The 20,585-nt window shown below is 32.6% G+C and overlaps 2 protein-coding genes across 3 annotated transcripts; one reads left to right on the forward strand and one right to left on the reverse strand.

Annotated features, from left to right (window-relative positions):
• Nucleotides 1-3,977: 3,977 nt before the first annotated feature.
• LOC123704782 (RNA exonuclease 4) lies at nucleotides 3,978-7,118 on the reverse strand. 2 transcript variants are annotated; one of them, XR_006753172.1, is made up of 3 exons: nucleotides 6,271-7,118; nucleotides 5,393-5,992; nucleotides 3,978-3,990 (listed from the first exon to the last, which is right to left on the reverse strand). XR_006753172.1 is itself a non-coding variant. In XM_045653281.1 (2 exons), exons 1-2 carry the CDS (start codon nucleotides 7,078-7,080, stop codon nucleotides 5,801-5,803), a joined length of 1,002 nt encoding a protein of 333 aa, XP_045509237.1. In that variant the 5' UTR covers nucleotides 7,081-7,118; the 3' UTR covers nucleotides 5,383-5,800. The 2 variants fall into 2 exon arrangements, 1 of the variants encoding a protein (XP_045509237.1); XM_045653281.1 differs by lacking the exon at nucleotides 3,978-3,990 and having other exon boundaries at nucleotides 5,383-5,992.
• A 432-nt stretch (nucleotides 7,119-7,550) lies between these two features.
• On the forward strand, nucleotides 7,551-9,894 carry LOC123704768 (UDP-N-acetylhexosamine pyrophosphorylase-like protein 1). Its single transcript, XM_045653262.1, has one exon. It carries the CDS (start codon nucleotides 7,805-7,807, stop codon nucleotides 9,260-9,262), a length of 1,458 nt encoding a protein of 485 aa, XP_045509218.1. The 5' UTR covers nucleotides 7,551-7,804; the 3' UTR covers nucleotides 9,263-9,894.
• Nucleotides 9,895-20,585: the final 10,691 nt, after the last annotated feature.

Genomic DNA, 20,585 nt, shown 5'->3' on the forward strand with positions numbered 1-20,585 from the left:
AAAAAAAACTACCGGAAAAATTTATACTTAGATATATATTACTATAAATTATTTTGGGAAGTATTATTTACTATAAGTTATATATTACTACTAGTTTTCCGCCCGCGGCTTCGCCCGCGTTTTCAGAGAAAACCCCGAATAGTTCCCTTTCCCGTGGGATTTCTGGGATAAAACCTATCCTATCTCTCAAGTTGGATCGAACTGCACATGGTGTGCGAATTTTATTATAATCGGTTAAGTGGTTTAGGAGTCCATTGAGGAAAAACATTGTGACACGAGATTTATATATATTATGAGAAGATAAACTATTTAAATCTATTTTGGGAAGTTAGCTACAAAACTGGTAAGTTTTATCATAAATCGTTCAGTAGGTACTTTTCGTGTGATATTGTAGGTACCTACCGAGTTGAAGACTTAGGTAAGTACATCCATATACCATGGTATTTTAAATCGCGAATAAATCAGTAAAAAAAGTTTTTAAAATTTCTAAACTTGTAACTACATATTGATTTAGAAAGATTAAACTTTCGCTTATATGATAATATTATCTTCTAATATATAAAAATCAATGCCACTTTTCGTTGTAATTCCATAACTCGAGAACGGCTGAACCGATTTCGATAATTCTTTTTTTATTATATTCCTTGAAGTACGAGGATGGTTCTTATGTAGAGAAAACGTTAATATGTACCACGGGCGAAGCCGGGGCGGACCGCTAGTCTAGTATATAAGAAAAGTAATAATATTATTACAGACTAATAATAGTAGACTAGTTACGTATACAGATATTATTTCACTTCATTTTTTAAGGGTTCCGTACCTACCCAAAGGGAAAGACGGGACCCTGATATTCCTTCCACCTTTATTTTATTGTAGATAGGTATATACGAAATCAGTTACATTAACTCAAACTCAAACACATTTATTTATTCAATTACTAGCTTTCCACCCGCGGCTTCGTCCGCGCAGTCTAAGAAAAACCCGCATATAGTTCCCGTTCCCGTGGGATTTCCGGGATAAAACCTATCCTATGTCCCGGGGTAAAAAATAGCCTATGTACTTTCTCGGGTAGAAAAATATCTCTAGGTATACCAAAATTCATGCAAATTGGTTCAGTAGTTAAGGCGTGATTGAGTAACAGACAGAGTTATGTTACTTTCGCATTTATAATATTAGGTAGGTATGGATAGGTACTAATTCTTTTAGAAGCACTTTCAAATCGTCATAACAGTTTTAAGAAGAAGAACCGGTAAGAAACATACAGATAAGATATATTATTTTATGTTCTTGTAAAGTTTCATTGCATTTGTTGCACGCTTAAAAATAATTATGTAATGTATCATCCGTGGATAATTTTGTTGGTTGCGCAGGTACACCTGTATCTAGATTAAGTAATTGTATCGTACTACTAGCTGCGCTCCGCGGTTTCACCCACGTAGCTCCACTTCTGTTGGTCTTAAGCGTGATGATATGTAGCCTATAGCCTTCCTCGATAAATGGGCTATCTAACACTGAAAGAATGTTTCAAATCGGACCAGTAGTTCCCGAGATTAGCGCGTTCAAACAAACGCTTTATAATATTAGTATAAATTTCAAGAAATGCTGTTCTACTGTTTGTATTTTGTAATCCCAAATAAAGAAAAATAAAATCTAAATTATTATTTCGTATATTAACTATAGGTAACTTCCTTAATATACTTAATTGTATAGGGTGTTTTTATAATATACTAGCTTCCACCCACGACTTTGTACGTGCATCCCCGTTTTTCCCCGTTCCCGCTAGAATTTCGGGAAATCCTTTCTTAGCGGATGCATACGTCCTAACATCTACCTGCATGCCAAATTTCAGCCCGATACGTCCAGTGGGCTGTCCAGTGGTTTGGGCTGTCCGTTGATAGATCACTTATATCAGTCACCTTTGAGTTTTATATATACAGATTTAAAATAATATTAAGTACTAGCTTCCGCCCGCGACTCCGTCCGCGCGGATGTCGGTCTTCGCGTGGATAGTTTATTTATCCATTTTGAGTACCTCTGGCAATAACATCTTATAAATATCTATTGGACCCAATTCCCAAATACGGCTAGGCCTATAATAATACGCAACGTGTGTTCGCGGTTCTACGGAACAACGTCTATGGATAAAACTGAAAAATTAAGATTATTTTTTTTCTACGTATTTTTCCAGGATAAAAAGTATCCTATTTTACGCCCAGGATAATAAGGTATAATTATACCAAGTTTCATCGAAATCGAACCGCTAGTTTTCACGTGATGCCTTCACATACAGACAGACAGACAGACAGACAGACAGACAAAAATTTTTTTAATCACATATTTGGGTTTGGTATCGATCCAGTAACACCCCCTGCTATTTATTTTTTCAATATTTTCAATGTACAGAATTGACCCTTCTACAGATTTATTATATGTATAGATGACTGATGTTTTAAGAATATGAAAAAAATATCGTTAGGCGGTATAATTTGAAGTTTGAACCCGCGTGTGTAGCGTTTCCTAGACAGATAGGCCAATAAACGAACCCGCGTGCAAAATCACCTATTTCTATATCTCATGTGTTCTTCTAGTTATAATAATGTAAAACATATATTCCTGAAAAGTTTCATTCAAATCCGTCCAATAGTTTTTACGTGAAAGAGTAACAAACATCCATACACCCATGGATGGGTACCTACCCATCCATACCTACAAACTTTCGTTATTATATTATAATTATTGTATTTAAAATAAAATAATGTTTTTCCTGAAACGAATTCGTCGAAATTTACGTCGTAAGTAGCAGTGGCGTAACGTGACTTGCAGAGGGCCCATATAAAATTTGTTGGGCCCCATAAGATTTATATAGACCGTAATATTTTTTTACCTTCTTATAGACATCAGATTTAATTCATAACTAGTTGTGCCCCGCAGGTTTACTCGCATTGCTCCGCTCCTATATGTATTAGTGTGATGATAATATATAGCCTATCTTTCGTGAAAGGTATTTAAGTATAAACCTGATAAATGAGCTATCTCCCACTGAAAGATGTTTTCAATACGGACCCGTAGTTCCTAAGATTTGATTGTTCAACCAAACAAACAACCCTTCATCTTCAATATATTTAATAGTATAGATAATAGAGACACACACAACACGTTTGGGGCCCCATATAATGAATACGCTCTTTACAGCGCAGCGGTAGATAGATACGCCCCTGGTAAGTAGCCTTCAAAACATTAATTCGATTCAAAACTGTTTAAACAGTAGGTTAATAAAAGATAATAGATATTTATAAATACTTAACGTATTTTATTATACGTATACTAGTATTCCGCCAGCGGCTTCACCCGCCGAGTCAAAGAAAAACCCGCATAGTTCCCGTTCCCGTGGGATTTCCGGGATAAAACCTACCCTATGTCCTTTCTCGGGTCTCAAGCTATTTCTTTACCAAATTTTAAGTAAATCCAGGCTGTACTTTTTAACTTTAGCCCGGAAATACACAGACACAAATGAAAAACTTTATTATTGACTTCGAAGACATCGGGAGATTACGCTCCCAAGTAATCTTTAAAAAAAATATTCAATGTACAATTCTGACTTTCCTACGATTTTATTATATGTATAGACAATACATAACATATTATAATATACAGGAACGTGGTGTGTAAACGATATTAAAATAATATTTACTTAAAATTTAACAATACGTTTAGACATTTCAATGAAATTCAGAGCTTTAAAAAATACAGGCAAATACTATAGTGTTCCATAGACAATATAAAATTTGAATTATTGCTTTTTAATGTAGTGAGAGTGACGTTGTTTCTATTGTCTTTGGTTTTATATCATTTTAATTCTACTTCTTTCTACTTATTATCACTACCAGTGATCACTACATGGTATAAAATAGGCGCTTCCCGCTTTCTGTCTTTTCGTGCTGATGTTTAAAACTACGCAACGGATTTTGATGCGGTTTTTATGAACATGAACTTTCAAAAAACCTTTTGATTAGCTATAACTGTATGTTTGTATGTAACCAACTGTTTTAGATTCGATTTTGACCCACTTTTAACTTCACTTATAGGCATTTTATAGGCTAGTAAGGATTAAAAAAAGAGACATTTAAAAATAATATAAATTTATTTAATAATGCCAGCATATTCGCCGTAAATCAAGATACACTTTATAATGAAAAAATGGTACTTTGCTTGGCAAGCTCTTAAAGTATTTTTTTTTGTCACTATTATAATTTAGGTACAGTTTGTAATAATATTATAAGTAAAAAGGTGTAAACAGCACACCGCACACACGATTAGACGTCAAAGTGAGATAGCATGATTCTATCGAGAGCGAGAGATAACTGAGGGAAAATACGCCTAATTAGCCACATTCCGTTTTGCCACTTCCACGATTTTAAACTATCTACACTTTTTTTACTTATAACATCATTGATAAAATCAATGTTTAGTATGTAACACTCTTTCTTTTATTATTTACAATATTATAGTTGACAGCGAAAGAGACAGCAATAGGCGACCATAGAGAATACACATTTTCTATCTTTTTAAAACTAAGGCCATGACTTTGAAGAAACCAAAACATAAAATAAATTAGATGTTTTATTTTTTGGAATTTGAGATCTAAAACATATAAGATGAAGATCTAAAACGAATAAATAACAATAAAAGGCACTTTTTTACATTATTAGCATATATTGGAATATTTTTTACAACAGTTAGAGTACTTTACTCATTAAATTATGAGGAAAGTCCTCTAACTATACAGACTCTGTATGGATAAAGTGAATATTATTTTAGATGAAATTTTGACTCAACAATTATTTCAAACAGTTGATTATAGCAAAGTTATTTAATTTAAAATAAGAAGTGAAACCTCTTTACGAACTTATTTTTCAAAAAATAATTTACTATATGCAACTTTACAGAAATACGTCGAATCACGCGTGGTAGGGATAAGAAAAAGATGGCGCGTAACGGAAAAATGTCACGCGTAACGAAGAAATGTTACACAAAAATTTTTTCCAACCTCAATAAAGAAGTTTCACTTCAAAAAGTTGAGTTGAAGATGAATTTTATAACAAGCTCTCAAATTTAACAAATTATTTATCTCAATTCTTCACTGTAGAAAATTATTATAATAATTTCATAAATGCAGCTAAATTTATCATCTCTCATTTACTACAATTATAGTAAAATTTTTCTTTCAACAACTGTTTTAAACACTTTTCTATAGTTTTAGCATAATTTTTCAGAAATCTTGTTATATAATATTATCCATATACTATTGAAATCAACTAGCTGAATTTGGTATTTTTGGTTTAATGGCATTCAATGTTTAATGCTTAATGAATATAAATTTATAAATTTAAACGTCATTGAATGAGAAATCTTGCTATACATGATATTATAAGTAGAATGGTGTAGATAGCTCTAATGCTGCTAATTAGCCACATTTTACTTTAGTTGTCTCTTGCTCACGATAGTTGAATCATGCCATCTCATTTTGATGTCATATTGTGTGTGCGAGTGTTCATTGAAGATTGAATTTTGTATTTAATAATTTTTTATAGCATTCGAATATTTTGTAAATGAGAAATTTTTAAATAGAACAAATTCAATCACGATTCCTGATTCAAACCCGCGTCTTTTGCCATTCTTTCGCCTTTGATCTCTAGGCCACCTGAGATCCTGCCAGAGCTATTCTACTCTTTCGGTTTTATTTTTATCTACACCTTTTTACTAATAAAATCATTTTGAATATAGCCATTTATCATAAAGACTAGCTTTCCACAAACTTCCGGCTATAACCTCGTTTCTCACTCAACAGCTGTTCCCAACTCTTCGCTACTGTGTTATACAACTGCATTGTTGCCTTCGCGTCTTCGACAGAACTGTGTTCTCCGTGCTGTATGTCTATACCTAGGATTTCTTTTGCTAAACGTTTTAGGGAGGGCGTACTGCCTTTCGTGATCTGGAATGTAATGAAAATATGAATTAATAATGTATACATTGTATATTGTAATATATTTTTAGAATTAGATTGAAATGAGTTACATGTCAAAATATGGATGAAAATTTGAGAGGTTTGACTTATTGACACGAAGAATTATTATGAAGATGTGCTCAGGAAATTGAATAGTATTTTTGATTGAGTATAATAAACTAAATTTTAACTGAACGACATCTTTACAGCTATGGCCTGGTTTGATGAAATCAAATATTGTTTTGGCTATAATTAATAATACCAACCTTCTTAAACGGCTTATATTTAGATGTATCTCTAATATTCTTCTTCGGATGTGACAAGAAAAGCACACTAAGGTCAGTCTTCAACGAATGTCCCACTAGAATTCGTCCTTTCAATATTTCCGATACCTCCTTCTGAACTACATTAAAGTCTTCACCGTTTAACATATCCTCCTTCCTTACACCACTTATTTGCGTTCTATAATCTACGACCTGTTCCCGCGCTTTCACAAACTTGTCATAAATGCAGTCACCGAATTTGTTGACCAGGGATACCCGAGCAATCATGTGGTCTTCGCCATTATATCCTATACCAACCATCTCGCAATCCATTGCTATAAACTTTGTTAATTTATTCTTTTTATCCTCCCTAACATCTTTCTTATCGTCATTAGGAAGTGGACTAACTACTTGTGCAGATTTATTATCTATATTCAGAGATTTCAAGTTGTTCTCAACCGTGTCTTGGTCTTTGTTTTTTTTCTTTCGTCCCCGCCTAAATGTGCCAGTAAAGTGCTCTTTTTTATCTGTAGCCGCTGGTTTTTCGTTCGGTTTCTCCATTAACGACGTGGATTGCAGTAATTTCTGCCAGTTTGCATCTATAACACCTCTTTTTACTATAGTTTGGTTAGGTTGATCAACTGCGTGTCTTTTACGTTTTTTAGAATTTTCGACCATATTTACATTGGCGATTTGTTCATATTGTGATTTAAGAAAATAATATGTATTAGAAAACACACAATAAATGATATTCAACACGAAATCGATTAATAACAGCAAAAAAATAATAAAGTCGTTGAACGAAAATGACATTTATTTTGACAACAATTCCGCATGGCTTCTTCGAAGAAGCTTCTTCACTCTAACCATAGATAAAAACATCAATGTTACCAGTATGATATACTCCCTAATTTCCATTGAATAAAATTACTATAGGTCTACCAGAATCCTGGTAAACTTAATTTGCCTGAAAATATGTAAAATTTAGATGGACCATCCATCTCATTCATAGACAACAGAAAGTTCGTTCAGAAAAATAAACTTGTCACAACAAAATTAATAAAGATAAGCTAATTTGATTAATGTATGTACAATTATGACTAAATTTAATTAATAACATATTAATTCATTTATATAAACTAAATCAATTTATCTCATATAATTAAAATTTTGATTAATGTTATCGCTATGACGTGCGACAGCTGTTATGACACTTACATAATTGATTTGACTTTGACTGTCCAATCCAATCAATATACATAGTACATTGCTGTATTTGTAAAATGACGTACAATTATTTACTTCAATAAATTAGCAGTGTACATTAAATGGAAAAGTGGCTGTATAAAGTACCTATTACACAAGAATGTAAATAAACAAAAATGTCTCGAAATGTCAGAAGTTAGGCCGACGTGTTTCGTTGTGGTGGGGTGTATCGTGAAAATGTACGAAGGTGATGTGGAACTCGATCAGTATACACTTTCTAATCGCGGCGATCGGTCCCGATAAGATATAGAACGTTGAAAACCGCGCTAAAATGTCGTATGAAAATCTCAAGGAATACGTCAGTGCTCACGGTCAAGAACATCTCTTGGAATATTGGCCGGAACTGAGTGACAATGAGCGGGAACAATTGGCGGGAGAAATCCGGAAGTTGGATCTCGCCGAAACTAATGAAATATTTAGACGCGCGAACGAAGCTACTAAAGTTATATTGGAAAAGTTCGACGATGATTTGAAGCCTATACCGCAGACTCATTACGAATCCGTGCCTGGTTTGAACGAAGAAAAAATTACGGAGTATGAAAACATCGGTTTTAAAGAAATTTCTGATGGGAAAGTTGGTGTTTTGTTATTGGCTGGTGGACAAGCTACTAGGCTCGGATTTGGACACCCGAAAGGCATGTATGATGTTGGTTTACCATCTCATAAGACATTATTCCAAATACAAGCAGAGAGAATCTTGCGAGTTCAACAAATGGCAGAAGAAAGGACCGGAAAGTATGGTAACATTACTTGGTATATCATGACGTCTCAACATACTAGAGGTCCTACAGCTAAATTCTTCAAAGACCACTCTTATTTCGGTTTAAGTGAAGAGAACATTGTCTACTTCGAACAGGGAACACTGCCTTGCTTTGATTTTGGCGGTAAAATATTATTAGACGAGAAACACCATATTGCGTCCGCACCAGATGGAAACGGAGGCCTATACAGAGCTTTAAAAACACAAGGCGTTTTAGATGACATCAAGAAGCGCGGTATCCAACACTTGCATGGACACTCTGTTGACAATATCCTGATTAAAGTAGCAGATCCAGTGTTTATCGGTTATTGTAAAAGTAAGAATGCAGACTGTGCAGCTAAAGTTGTACAGAAATCGTCACCAAGTGAACCTGTAGGCGTCGTATGCAGAGTGAACGGACATTACAAGGTTGTAGAATATTCCGAACTGACTGATGAAGCCGCTGAACGCCGCAATCCGGACGGCCGACTTACCTTCTCCGCAGGAAATATATGCAACCACTATTTCTCGTCTGAATTCCTTCACAAAATCGCCGATTTCGAGCGTAAACTAAAACTGCACATTGCCAAAAAGAAGATACCGTACGTCGAGAGCGGTGTACGCCACAAGCCGTCCGAACCGAACGGTATAAAGATCGAAAAGTTCATTTTCGACGTCTTCGAGTTCGCTGAGAACTTTATTTGTTTGGAAGTGGCTAGAGATGTGGAATTCTCAGCGTTGAAGAACGCAGATGCTGCGAAGAAAGACTGTCCCTCTACAGCTAAGCAGGATATTTTGAACTTACACAGAAAGTACATTAGAGAAGCTGGTGGTGTTATCGCTGATGATATTGATGTGGAAATATCTCCTCTTCTATCGTATGGAGGCGAAAACCTTAAGGAATTGGTAAATAACGAAGTTTTCACCATATCCCCTTTCCATTTGAAAAGCATGCAAGAATCTAACGGTTACCAAAATGGTAACCATTGATATAAAAAGCAACAACTCAAGCCTTAAAATTAATAAAAATGCCTGAAAACTATTGAAAAGCAATCATATTAAAGATTTAAATTCGCATTTAAAACCAATAAGAAACTTATTAGATTAGTCTAAAATTTCATTCATTTTTTTCTTTTTTTTAACATAACAGCACAAGGATAAAACTTAATTTATAGTCAAATATTTTTCTATATTTTAATTGCAAGAATGTATAAAATTATAATATTTTTATATTCATTCCATTTTAATTCAAAATGTATTTTGCTGATGTAACTTTTTAGCACATATCTTATTAATAATTTTGATTTCAAAATAATTTGCCTAATGATGTACCTAGATATTACAAAATTAGCTAAATACTAATGGACTGCCATTAAAAATGACTTATTAATGATAGTCATAAATTTTTTGTAATTAATGATACACATTTTTTATCATTAATTAATAATTATTATTATTACAACTAATTACTTGGTGATATTACATAATAGAAATTAGTATGTAACTTAGTATTAGTGAATATTATATTATAACATCAATAATTAATTGTACCTATGAAACAGCCTTTACAAATTTCATTAAATTTTAATCATTTTTACAATCCAAATTAGTTTAATGAATTATATGTACATATTAATATATATCAATGGATAATAATATACATAAAACATTTTTATTGGTTTACAAAATCGGATACTAAAAAGTATTGCTATTATTTACATAATTGAAAACTAATATACTATACATAATACATATATATTAATTTCATTATTTCGAAATTATCTAGTCAATACATAAAAAATAAACAAAAAATAATATCAGAGATCTCAAAATATTTTTGAGTTTTAATCTTGTTTTCCATAGTTACATATATTTGTTGTTATTAAATTTAAATTATATTTCATTTTTTTTAACTTTATGGCCTAAACTTTATGGAACGCATCACATTGTAAATATATATAAATAGTTTAGTTCTTTATAATAATATATAGGTACGCTAGATTGTAATTTAACTATAGTACATAAAAGGTAATCTATACTAATATTATAAAGCTGAAGAGTTTGTTTGTTTGAACGCGCTAATCTCATGAACTACTGGTACGATTTGAAAAATTATTTCGGTGTTAGATTGCCCATTTATCGAGGAAGGCTATGGGCTATATATCATCATGCTAAGACCAATAGGAGCAGAGCAATGCGGGTGAAACCGTAAAATGTATACTGATGCATGAAAAATGATTAAATAAAAATCACAAGGAATTGTTCTAAATTGAAATCAATTGCATATATTTTTACCTTTTATGTACTGAAAGTAATTATTTTTTTAATTCCATGTACTTAAATTAGTATTTTTATTGTATGTTCCCATTGATGAAATGGATTATTTCATGTAATAATTACTGGGAACACTTAGTATGTTTTTATGTTATAAACATAATATATAGGTATTTTTTTTTAATTAAATGCTGTTTGTAGAATATTACTTAGTTTTTTTCATAGTTTATCTATTTTAAGTTAATGTTTCTAAAATTATTGCCACCATATTGAAAAAAAACCACATGCACTCAGTAAAGTTTGTTTAAAATGTAACCATTTAATATGAACTATTACAAAATTGTGGCCTATGTATAACAGAACAATTTTTTTTATTTAGTTCTCAAGGTTTAATACGTTAAAAAAATCATATTGTGATGTACCTATTCAATAAATTGTTGAAATTTTAAAATTAGTTTGAATTTATAACAACATACCCAGATTTTTGTCCTTTAAAAAGTTTTACCTATTTTTTTTACAATATCTTTCAGTTAAAAATTAGAAACACAATTATCATTTATAACTGTATAATATTATAACTGTGGTAAAACCCATGAAGTTAAACAGCCTTTCTATCTTCTAGGTAGGTAAATGCATATTCCATCCATCAATCAATATAAATCAAATAACTTTATTTTGCTCACAATATCTATACTAATATTATAAAGCTGAAGAGTTTGTTTGTTTGTTTGTTTGAACGCACTAATCTCGGGAACTACTGGTCCGATTTGAAAAATTCTTTCGGTGTTAGATAGCCCATTTATCGAGGAAGGTTATAGGCTATATTTCATCACGCTACGGGTAACAGGAGGAGAGCCACGGGGGTGAAACCGCGCGGAGCAGCTAGTAAGTTATAACCGTACGAATTAACTACGATATTTTCAATGTAATATTATAGGTAGCTTTCCAAAATAAATAAAATAACGGAAAGGAATTCAAGCCATAGCATACCTACCTACCATCGCATAGTAAATGTATTTTGTTTCGATTCTTCAGTAGGTATTTATTTTCACCGAGTGTGCGTATATGTTGGTATATGTCGTTAAATCGAATTTAACCAAAATCCAAATTATAAAATTATTGACATTGATTGAAAATTTCGCGCAAAGTGAAATGCCTTCAAAAGAGTTCGCGTTTTCGTGTTTTATTGACTTGATTCACGCAAACAAATGCAATTATCAGCTAGTTTAAATAATAATATGTAAGTACTTACCAGTGTTGTATGTTGCGATTAAGGTTGCAATCTTATTGTTGCAACAATAAAACAAAATTTCAATTTGCACGATTGAATTCAAACTAATGAAGGTTAAACGATTTTGTTTCTTTTTTAATTTTATCTATTTCCGCCTCCGCATTTATAGGTAGTTGCCAGTCGTAATAACCTTGTTTTGACATTTAATTCGAATAATTTTTTCGTTTAAAAATTAAATTTAATATTTGAAATCGGCGAAAATGTAGTTATAATAATGTAGTTATTTATCTTACTTAGCTGGCTGTATGGACAAAGACAATACCAATGAGATGTTTCCAACTTTCAACGCGGTAAAAGTACCTAGCTTAATTAATCTCTTCCTAGTTTCTAGCCTTCTAATTACTATTTCTAATAACAAGAACCATAAAATCTTCATCACAACAAACAAAGAATTTCGTATAAGTACAAATATTGTAGATGTGCAATAACCTATAGGGAATAACATATACCTACTTATATGCTGTGTATTTGCCTTGTATTTGCAGATACTGCAAGCAAAGTCGAACCCTGAAATCAGTTACTTAATATAAAAGGATCATCTTTTTCGTCAAGTATAATATTATAATAGAATTACAAAAGCTGTTTATATGTAAGAACGCAGCAAAACCAGTTACCTAATATGGCCGACTCTGAGTAATTTATTACAAAATTTGGTATGATTTCACGGTCATGAGCGAAGCGATTATTTTTACATAGAGTAAGCGGAAATAAAGTTAAAATAGAGGGAGAAGATTGCAGTAAGAAAGAAAATACATTAATTCGTACCGTTACAATAACTAGGTAAGTTAGTTATTGTAACTAAAAAATAATTAAAATTAAATTAACAATACAAAATGGATATATCCACTCAGTGATTTGAGAATTTAAGGATATATTTTCGTGACGTAAAGCAATCAAACAAAATGAAAAAAGAAGAGCGTATGTGCCGAGCACACGTGTCAGAAGTGAAGTATCCTCCTTTTCTTGAAGTCGGTTAAAAATTCAAGTACTTTTTATATAATATTATCGCTTCCGCTTAACTATTAGAATAAGCCCGAAACTATTTTCGTCACACTGCATATTTTAATTACATTTTATGAAACAAATGAAAGCAATTTGCATTGTTTTAGATTACTTTGTAATTAAAATTTGCAAGCTTTATTACGCGAGAGCGAGCAATCTATATATTATGTATATAAAACTCAAAGGTGACTGATATCTATCTATCAACGCACAGCCCAAACCACTAGACGTATCGGGCTGAAATTTGGCATGCAGGTAGATGTTAGGACATAAGCATCCGCTAAGAAAGGATTTCCCGAAATTCTTGCGGGAACGGGGAAAAACGGGGATGCACGTACAAAGTCGTGGGCGGAAGCTAGTCGAACGATATATGTTAATCTCTAATTTTTTTATAGATGTATTAGCAATTTAGAGCGGAAATGTCACTGAATTTTTTTAATGTTTAAATTCTGTATTTTGTTTTGATAAAATATAATTTTCCGCGTTAAAAAGTATTGAAAGTTCAATAATTGCCTTATTTTAAAGCAGAAAGAAACACTAATTAATATTAACATTGGTTAATATTATTCTATCGAGTATTTTTCACTAGATATTTCAATAAGTCAGCCAATCTAAAATTGCGCACCAATTTTTACGTCAAACGAAATTGAAAGGCTTGAAAGGTGTGTAAAGGTCAAAATATTAGATTGCAATTGTTATGTAGGTCAATTTTTGTTGCGTAGTTTAATATGCAATTACACTATGAAAGGTAATAACGAAAAACAATTAAATTTTACCTATATCATTATTCGATAGAAAAATTGCTCACTCCAGTTTTTTCAGGTTTAAGTAAGGTTTTAAGAGATTGCCTTTATAATAGTTTGAAACTCAAACTCAAAACGTAACATAACTAGACTTCGTTCAGACATGCTTTTGAATCGTCAAAATACATACCTAATTTAAAATTATTTTCCACCTCTTCAGCAAGCAGTCTCTACAGAAACGAGCCGGCAAGAAAGTCTACATATAACTACCTATTTGTTCTTTTAAATTATTAAATTTAAAGCGAAGACTTTGGTCTAATGATATTATATTATATTACTTGCTTTGTGGTGTAATGGTTGTTTATAAACTTAGACAAATTTACGAAAATTTTATTCGACGGAACCACAATGTTTAAAAAATCTTCTAGAACATATTGGAATCTATAGTTACAAAGCTAGACATTTGAAATTTCAACATTCTCACAACATGAGTCTTCTATATAGCGTTATAATAAAAGGTCATACATATAAGGTCATGCTATAAGTCATATAAATCGCATCTATACAGATAAAAAGATCATATCATATTATATTCAGTTAGGGCATCTTTTTATTCTTAAAAAAGAGCACACGTGTCAGAAGAGAAACTTCTTTGGCAATATTCAAATAAATAATATATCAAAATCATCGCCTTACTCCATGACGTTACGGTAAATTTCATGACGCTACCTCGAAATTTTACTCTTTAAGCGCCTCTTCACTTTAAAAACTGGATCGATTTTGATAAAGCTTTCGCTGACAGATAGCTACAAGGGGACTTGGGCTATATTATCATTACTAAAAGTTAAGTATTTTATCATAACATCTCCTAATATACATTTAAACTTTTTTGTCGTATTTTTTAAGGCTTACCCGCGAATTACGTAAACGCATACAAATGCATTCCATTACCAAAAAATATTGACCTCAAAATAATTGTAATATCATCTTGTAACTCAGAAGAAAAAGATACAAAAATTTCACAATAATCTCGGTATATCTGTGGTCAAAAAACTATTCATGGAATTCTGATATTACTCACTTGAACGCATGCTGAATATTTATTTGCATAATCTACGTAGGTATGCCGTATGTACAAATAATTATCTGTTAGTATATAGTATTATTTATCATCTACTAGCTTTATGCCTGATTTGTCCAACTCAAAATATTTTGTTCTAAAACTTTTCTCGAGAACGAATCTGATAAAACTAAAACCCGCATCAAAATTCGTTGCGTAGTCTATAATATAAAAATGAATCCCAAAATGTGTTGGTAAGCGCATAACTTGAGAACGGCTTAACCGATTTCGTTAATTCTTTTTTTATAATATTCCTTGAAGTTCGAGGATGGTTCTTATGTAAGAAAACGTGAATATGTACCACGCGCGAAGCCGGGGCGGACCGCTAGTTGTATAATAGATCTAAGATGGATCTAAACATAAACATAGGGACAGACGGAAGGAATCGAATTTGTCTATACTTCTATACTAATAATAAAAGAGGAAAGGTTTGTATGTATGTATGGTTTTGACGCATAAACTACTGGACCGATTTTGATGAAATTTGGCACAGACAATCTTTAGACCCTGAGAAAGAACATAGGCTACCTTTTATTGCGAAATATGTACCACGGACGAAGCCGGGGCGGACCACTAGTTTTATATAAAGTTGTAGGTAATTTAGAGTGGTCAATGGTCATGAAATATATTTGAATGTTGTAAAAATTATCATAATTATAATGTTATATTTTTACGCTTGCGGGAAACAGAAAGGTGATTTACAAAGAGTACAAAGGCTCTTGATTGGATAAGGCATTACTGTTATGAGTTATTATCCATAGGTCGCTGATTCATCCGGCTCGAAGGACCACATATTATGTTCTTGCAATACAGATCTGTTTTGAATAAGGCCTGAGGCTTGAAATAAAAATGCGTTCTCTCACGACTATCGTTTATTTGCGACTGACTATCTTAATTATAACATCATAACAATTACCGTTAAGGGCCGATTTTTCAATCCTTGGTTAAAATTTATCCGTCCAATAAAGTAGGTATTACACGAACATTTTAAATTGTCACATGTAATCTGTCAAATACGGACAATTAGAATACATTTTTGAAATGGTAGTTTAAATACGTTATTCGATGAATAAGTTTTAACCAACGATTGAAAAATCAGCCCTAAATGATGCATTAAAAATAAATGTGTCAAAATGATGTTTGCAGGCACTTTGCACACAAATATAATTATATTTGTGTGCAAAGTGCCTGCAAACTGCAAATAAAGATTGAATTATTTACAATCCTACTAATATAATGCGAAAGTTTGTGAGGATGGATGGATGGATGTTTATTACACTTTCAGGCAAATACTACTGAACCGATTCCAATGAAATTTCGTATGGAGGTAGCTGAAGACCCAGAATAAGACATCGGCTAAATTTTTATCCCGTAAATCCCTCAGGAACGGGAACTATGCGGGATTTTCTTTGAAAACGCGGGCCAAGCCGCGTGCGGAGATCTAGTAAATATATAATAATGTGCTTTTATGTCATTTGTTGATAAGCACCAAATTTTTAATCATACCAATTGCACAAATAGTCCACAATCTTTTTCTTTTAAGCGTTTACACGTTGATTAACACGAAACAGATTATTCAGAAAAAGCATATGTTCTATCATTCCGTTAAAATAATAAAAAAGATGTCGCATAACTGCGTCTGAATAACACTATAACCTGTTACCTACCTCCGTGAACTTTTACAATACACGATTGCAAATCGTCCTTGACATTTCTACGACGTGTGGACGCGGCATATTTCTGACATTTTTAAACGGCGGGAATCTGTTTTTTTTAATCGTCTTCGTTTTATGCATTTTTTTAGTAATTTATTGTTTACATCTTATTTAATTCATTGATAGGAATTATTTAACTCTTTTAATGATTTTAATACAATAAACGTTTTTATTACATAAATGAAATAATTTTTAAGCTTTTACTTCGTATTTCGAAATGTAGACAGGAAGAAACGTCTGAAAATAGTTGATGCTTTTTAGCGGGAAAACTAAATTTAAAAAGAGTGAAATAGGGGATTAAGATAGATTTTTCTGATACTTTCCAAAATGGTTTTTATTCTCATTCACATTAGATCGAGTTTTTATTACATTTTTAGTGTCAATCTTGTTATTTAATAAACGATAACAGGATTTGATAATACGCAATTCGGAAATGTGCCACAATGTCGCTGAGTCAAGGTCATTCACTAATTGAGAACCGTGATTTTTGTCATTAGACTGATTTAATTTAAAATTTCAGGTTTAAATATTCTAGAATTAGTCATGTCTTGATAGATATTTTCGATTTATTAATTTATTATTAGCAGCCTTCCACCCCCGGCAAATATATAAAGTTACTAGCTGTGCTCCGCGGTTTCACCCGCATTGCTCCGCTCCTGTTGGATTATAGCCCATTTATCGAGCCGCCTTCCTCGATAAATGGGCTATCTAACACTGAAAGAATTTTTCAAATCGGACCGGATTAGTTCCTGAGATTAGCGCGTTCAAACAAACAAACTTTTCAGCTTTATAATATTAGTAGATTAAAGGTAAAGTGAACAAAGGTTATATTTTCCTTTCATAATATCTCTATACCAAATTTCATGCAAATTGCTTCAGTAGTTAAGGCGTGATTGAGTAACAGACAGACAGACAGAGTTACTTTCGCATTTATAATATTATAGTATGGATTTTGAATAAGTTTTAGCTTGAAATTAATTCTCACCGGAAAATGCCGTACATAAATAAAATCTTTAAGGGCATGTCTCCTGTCTGCGATGCAGCCATGATATTTTATTACCTAGATATTTAGTAAAACCTCTTTGTATTTCGGTCAAAATGTATGCTATTGCATAGCTTTTATCTCAGACTTTAAGCGCGGCGACCGAATGTAAAAATTCAGTAACGAAAAAACCTAACACCCGCCACTCCAACCGGCACAGCGATGCGATGCTTTTCAATAGCTTTACCGCGGCAGTCCTCGAGTGCCACACGTATTTTTTTTGTAGGTATTTTTTTAATCTGATAGCCGATGGTTTTGATAATTGATTATTATATAGTTGACATTCGAGTTTTTATCTATCGTCGCGGTCGGTAATAATAGAAGGTATTGATAAAGGCACTCAAAATCAGTGGTATGATAAATAATCGATTGCTGATAATATTTGATAACATTGTTTATTATTAGGTTAATATAGGTACTTTGTTCTCGAGATATTATTTATAAGGTACCTACTTGAAAGTTACATTGAATTATTTTATTAAACTATATATGATGCATTTTGTATGTTTGTTCATCGATTAGTTAATTTTTTTTTTATTAGGTTGGGTTTGAATCAACATTCGAATAATGTCAAAGAATATTTGACGAGAACAAATTATATTAAAGTTAAAAAAAATGTTATGTGGTTTTATGAAACCACGGTAAAAGTGAAACTTTTTTTCACACTATAGACATTTAACTAAAAATTATCGTACTTGTACGATAATTATCGTACGTACTGTGCGTCACGCGAAATGCGCTAAGTACACAGACCAAAAAGTTTGAGACGATTAAAAAGTTAAAAAAATCCTTGATGTTGTACGCAACGCATCTAGTAACCAAAATTAAAGTGACTTAATTTCTTGATTTAATAATAAACATTTAATAATACATAACCTTTATAAATAACCAAATATAACAAAGCAATATAGAATGTAAAAACAAAAGTTCCGTGTAGGTACGAAAGGTCAGTCACTTTCAAACTGCGAGGCCGCCAACTGTATAACTCCTTTCCTTGTCAATGCACTTGCCACAGATTAAGTATGGTTTATTTTACAGATTAAAAATTAAAATAGTTATTTTTTTAAGTTTTTTTTTTTTGTGTGGTGTCTCTCAATGTTAGCCAGAAGGGCTTCGTTTTAACGCGGACGCAGGGGTGAACTGAAGGTTCACCCTAGTAGCGACATGCACAAGGGCGTCCCCCCTTGACGGGGACCACGAACCTCGGCTTGAGCTGTCGCTTGAGTGGAGGAGGCCAGAAGGGCCCTAATCGGACGGTATTTTTTTAAGCTATTGCATAGCTTCTATCGCGGGCCTTGAGCGCGGGGACCGAATCCAGAAATTCCGTAACGAAAAACTTCACGCTCCCCACTCCGACGGGCACGGAGGTGTGACTTGAAGGCAGCTATGCAATAGCCACAGATCTAGTACAACTAGATCTGTGGCAATAGCTTTACCCATAGAGTAATATCACAGTATTACAATATTTATTAATACTGTGGTAATATAATATATACGGGGCTTTACCGCGGCCGGCAGTCCCCGAGTGCCACACGTCTCTTTTTTTTTTTGTTTGACTGGATAAAATAAAATAAAAAATTGAGTTTTTTTGAGTCGTTTTTAAACGATTTTCAATACCAAAAAGAGGAAGTTATATGTTCGTCAGTATGAATATTAAGAGAGCAAATATAAATATACAAATACAACTATTTATAATACTTATGTATAAACATCAAACTGAACTTTGAATAAATGCGAATGCCCTTTGTCTATAAAGCTTTTGAGACTGCCACTGCACGGATTTTGATGGGAATGAATACAGTTAAAAACTCAGCATCAAAAATGAATCCTTAAAATATAAGAAGTTAAAAGAGCGAATAGAAGGTTTCCTCCATAGTCCATAGTTTATTAAATCCCGCAAGTAAAAATGCTTAACGCTTATTCATTCTGCCTTATTCTTTGTCAGTTCTGTTAAATTATTCTTTGACGGTAATTATGCAGGAATGTAATGTACATAAATATAACTAGAATCGTTATAAAATAATAAATTACTGAGATTTGAATTCTCAGTTAGGAATTGGCATGTCTTTGTTTAATAAATAAAAAAACAGCGTGTGTACCGAGCACACGTGTCAGAAGTGAAACTTCTTTGGTAAGATTAAAAGATACTAAAATCGTTACCTTACGGCAAGAGTCATGACGTGACGGTTTTGCCATGACGTGACCCTGATTTTACTCTCAACGCGCCGAAGTTTCACTTCAAAAGTAATACTTACCTCTAAAGTTTCATCCAAATCCGTTCAGCTGTTTTTTCGATACAGTTTTTAGTTTAAAATTTTTTTGAATGTTTATAGGAGTAAAGAAATAAAATAAAGCATATGTTCTAGATCTAGACAAATAATTAATACTTTATTAGACGGAATCGTAACTATTTCGGTTAAGATTTAAATAAAAAAACGTTATCTGATTGTTTCTCGGGAAAAATTCAAGGTGTCAAACATAGTTTTAGATTTTTGACCATAAACAAGTATTTATTATTAATTCCCCGTCCATAAATTATAACAATTAAGTATTACTTTTATGGATTAGCCATACACATACATACATTCACACGAGAATCCCGTTAAAAACGGTTCGTAAAATAGTCACGTCACAAATAATTAGTATCCTTAACAAATACGTGCATACAAATATTTTATACTAGATTTCCGCCCGCGGCTTCGCCCGCGTTTGCAAAGGAAAACCCGCATAGTTCCCGTTGCCGTGGGATTTCCGGGATAAAAACTATCCTATGTGTTAATCCAAGTTACCCTCTATATGTGTGCTAAATTTCATTGTAATCGGTTCAGTAGTTTTTACGTGAAAGAGTAACAAACATCCATACATCCATACAAACTTTCGCATTTATAATATTAGTAGGAAGTAGGATACAAGCTGAGCCCGCGACTGCTTTCGTGGGAGTCATCGAGACAAAATAAATAAGTAATAACATGAATATATTATTGTATCTTCACCGATCCTTGTTCATCACTGCATACCTAGTATAAAACAAAGTCGCTTTCTCTGTCCCAATCTTATCGTATGCTTAAATCTTTAAAACTACGCAACGGATTTTGATGCGGTGTTTTTTAGTAGATAGAGTGATTC

This window comes from Colias croceus, chromosome 30 (assembly GCF_905220415.1).
Source record: "Colias croceus chromosome 30, ilColCroc2.1".
In the NCBI taxonomy this organism is placed as follows: Eukaryota; Metazoa; Arthropoda; class Insecta; order Lepidoptera; family Pieridae; genus Colias; species Colias croceus.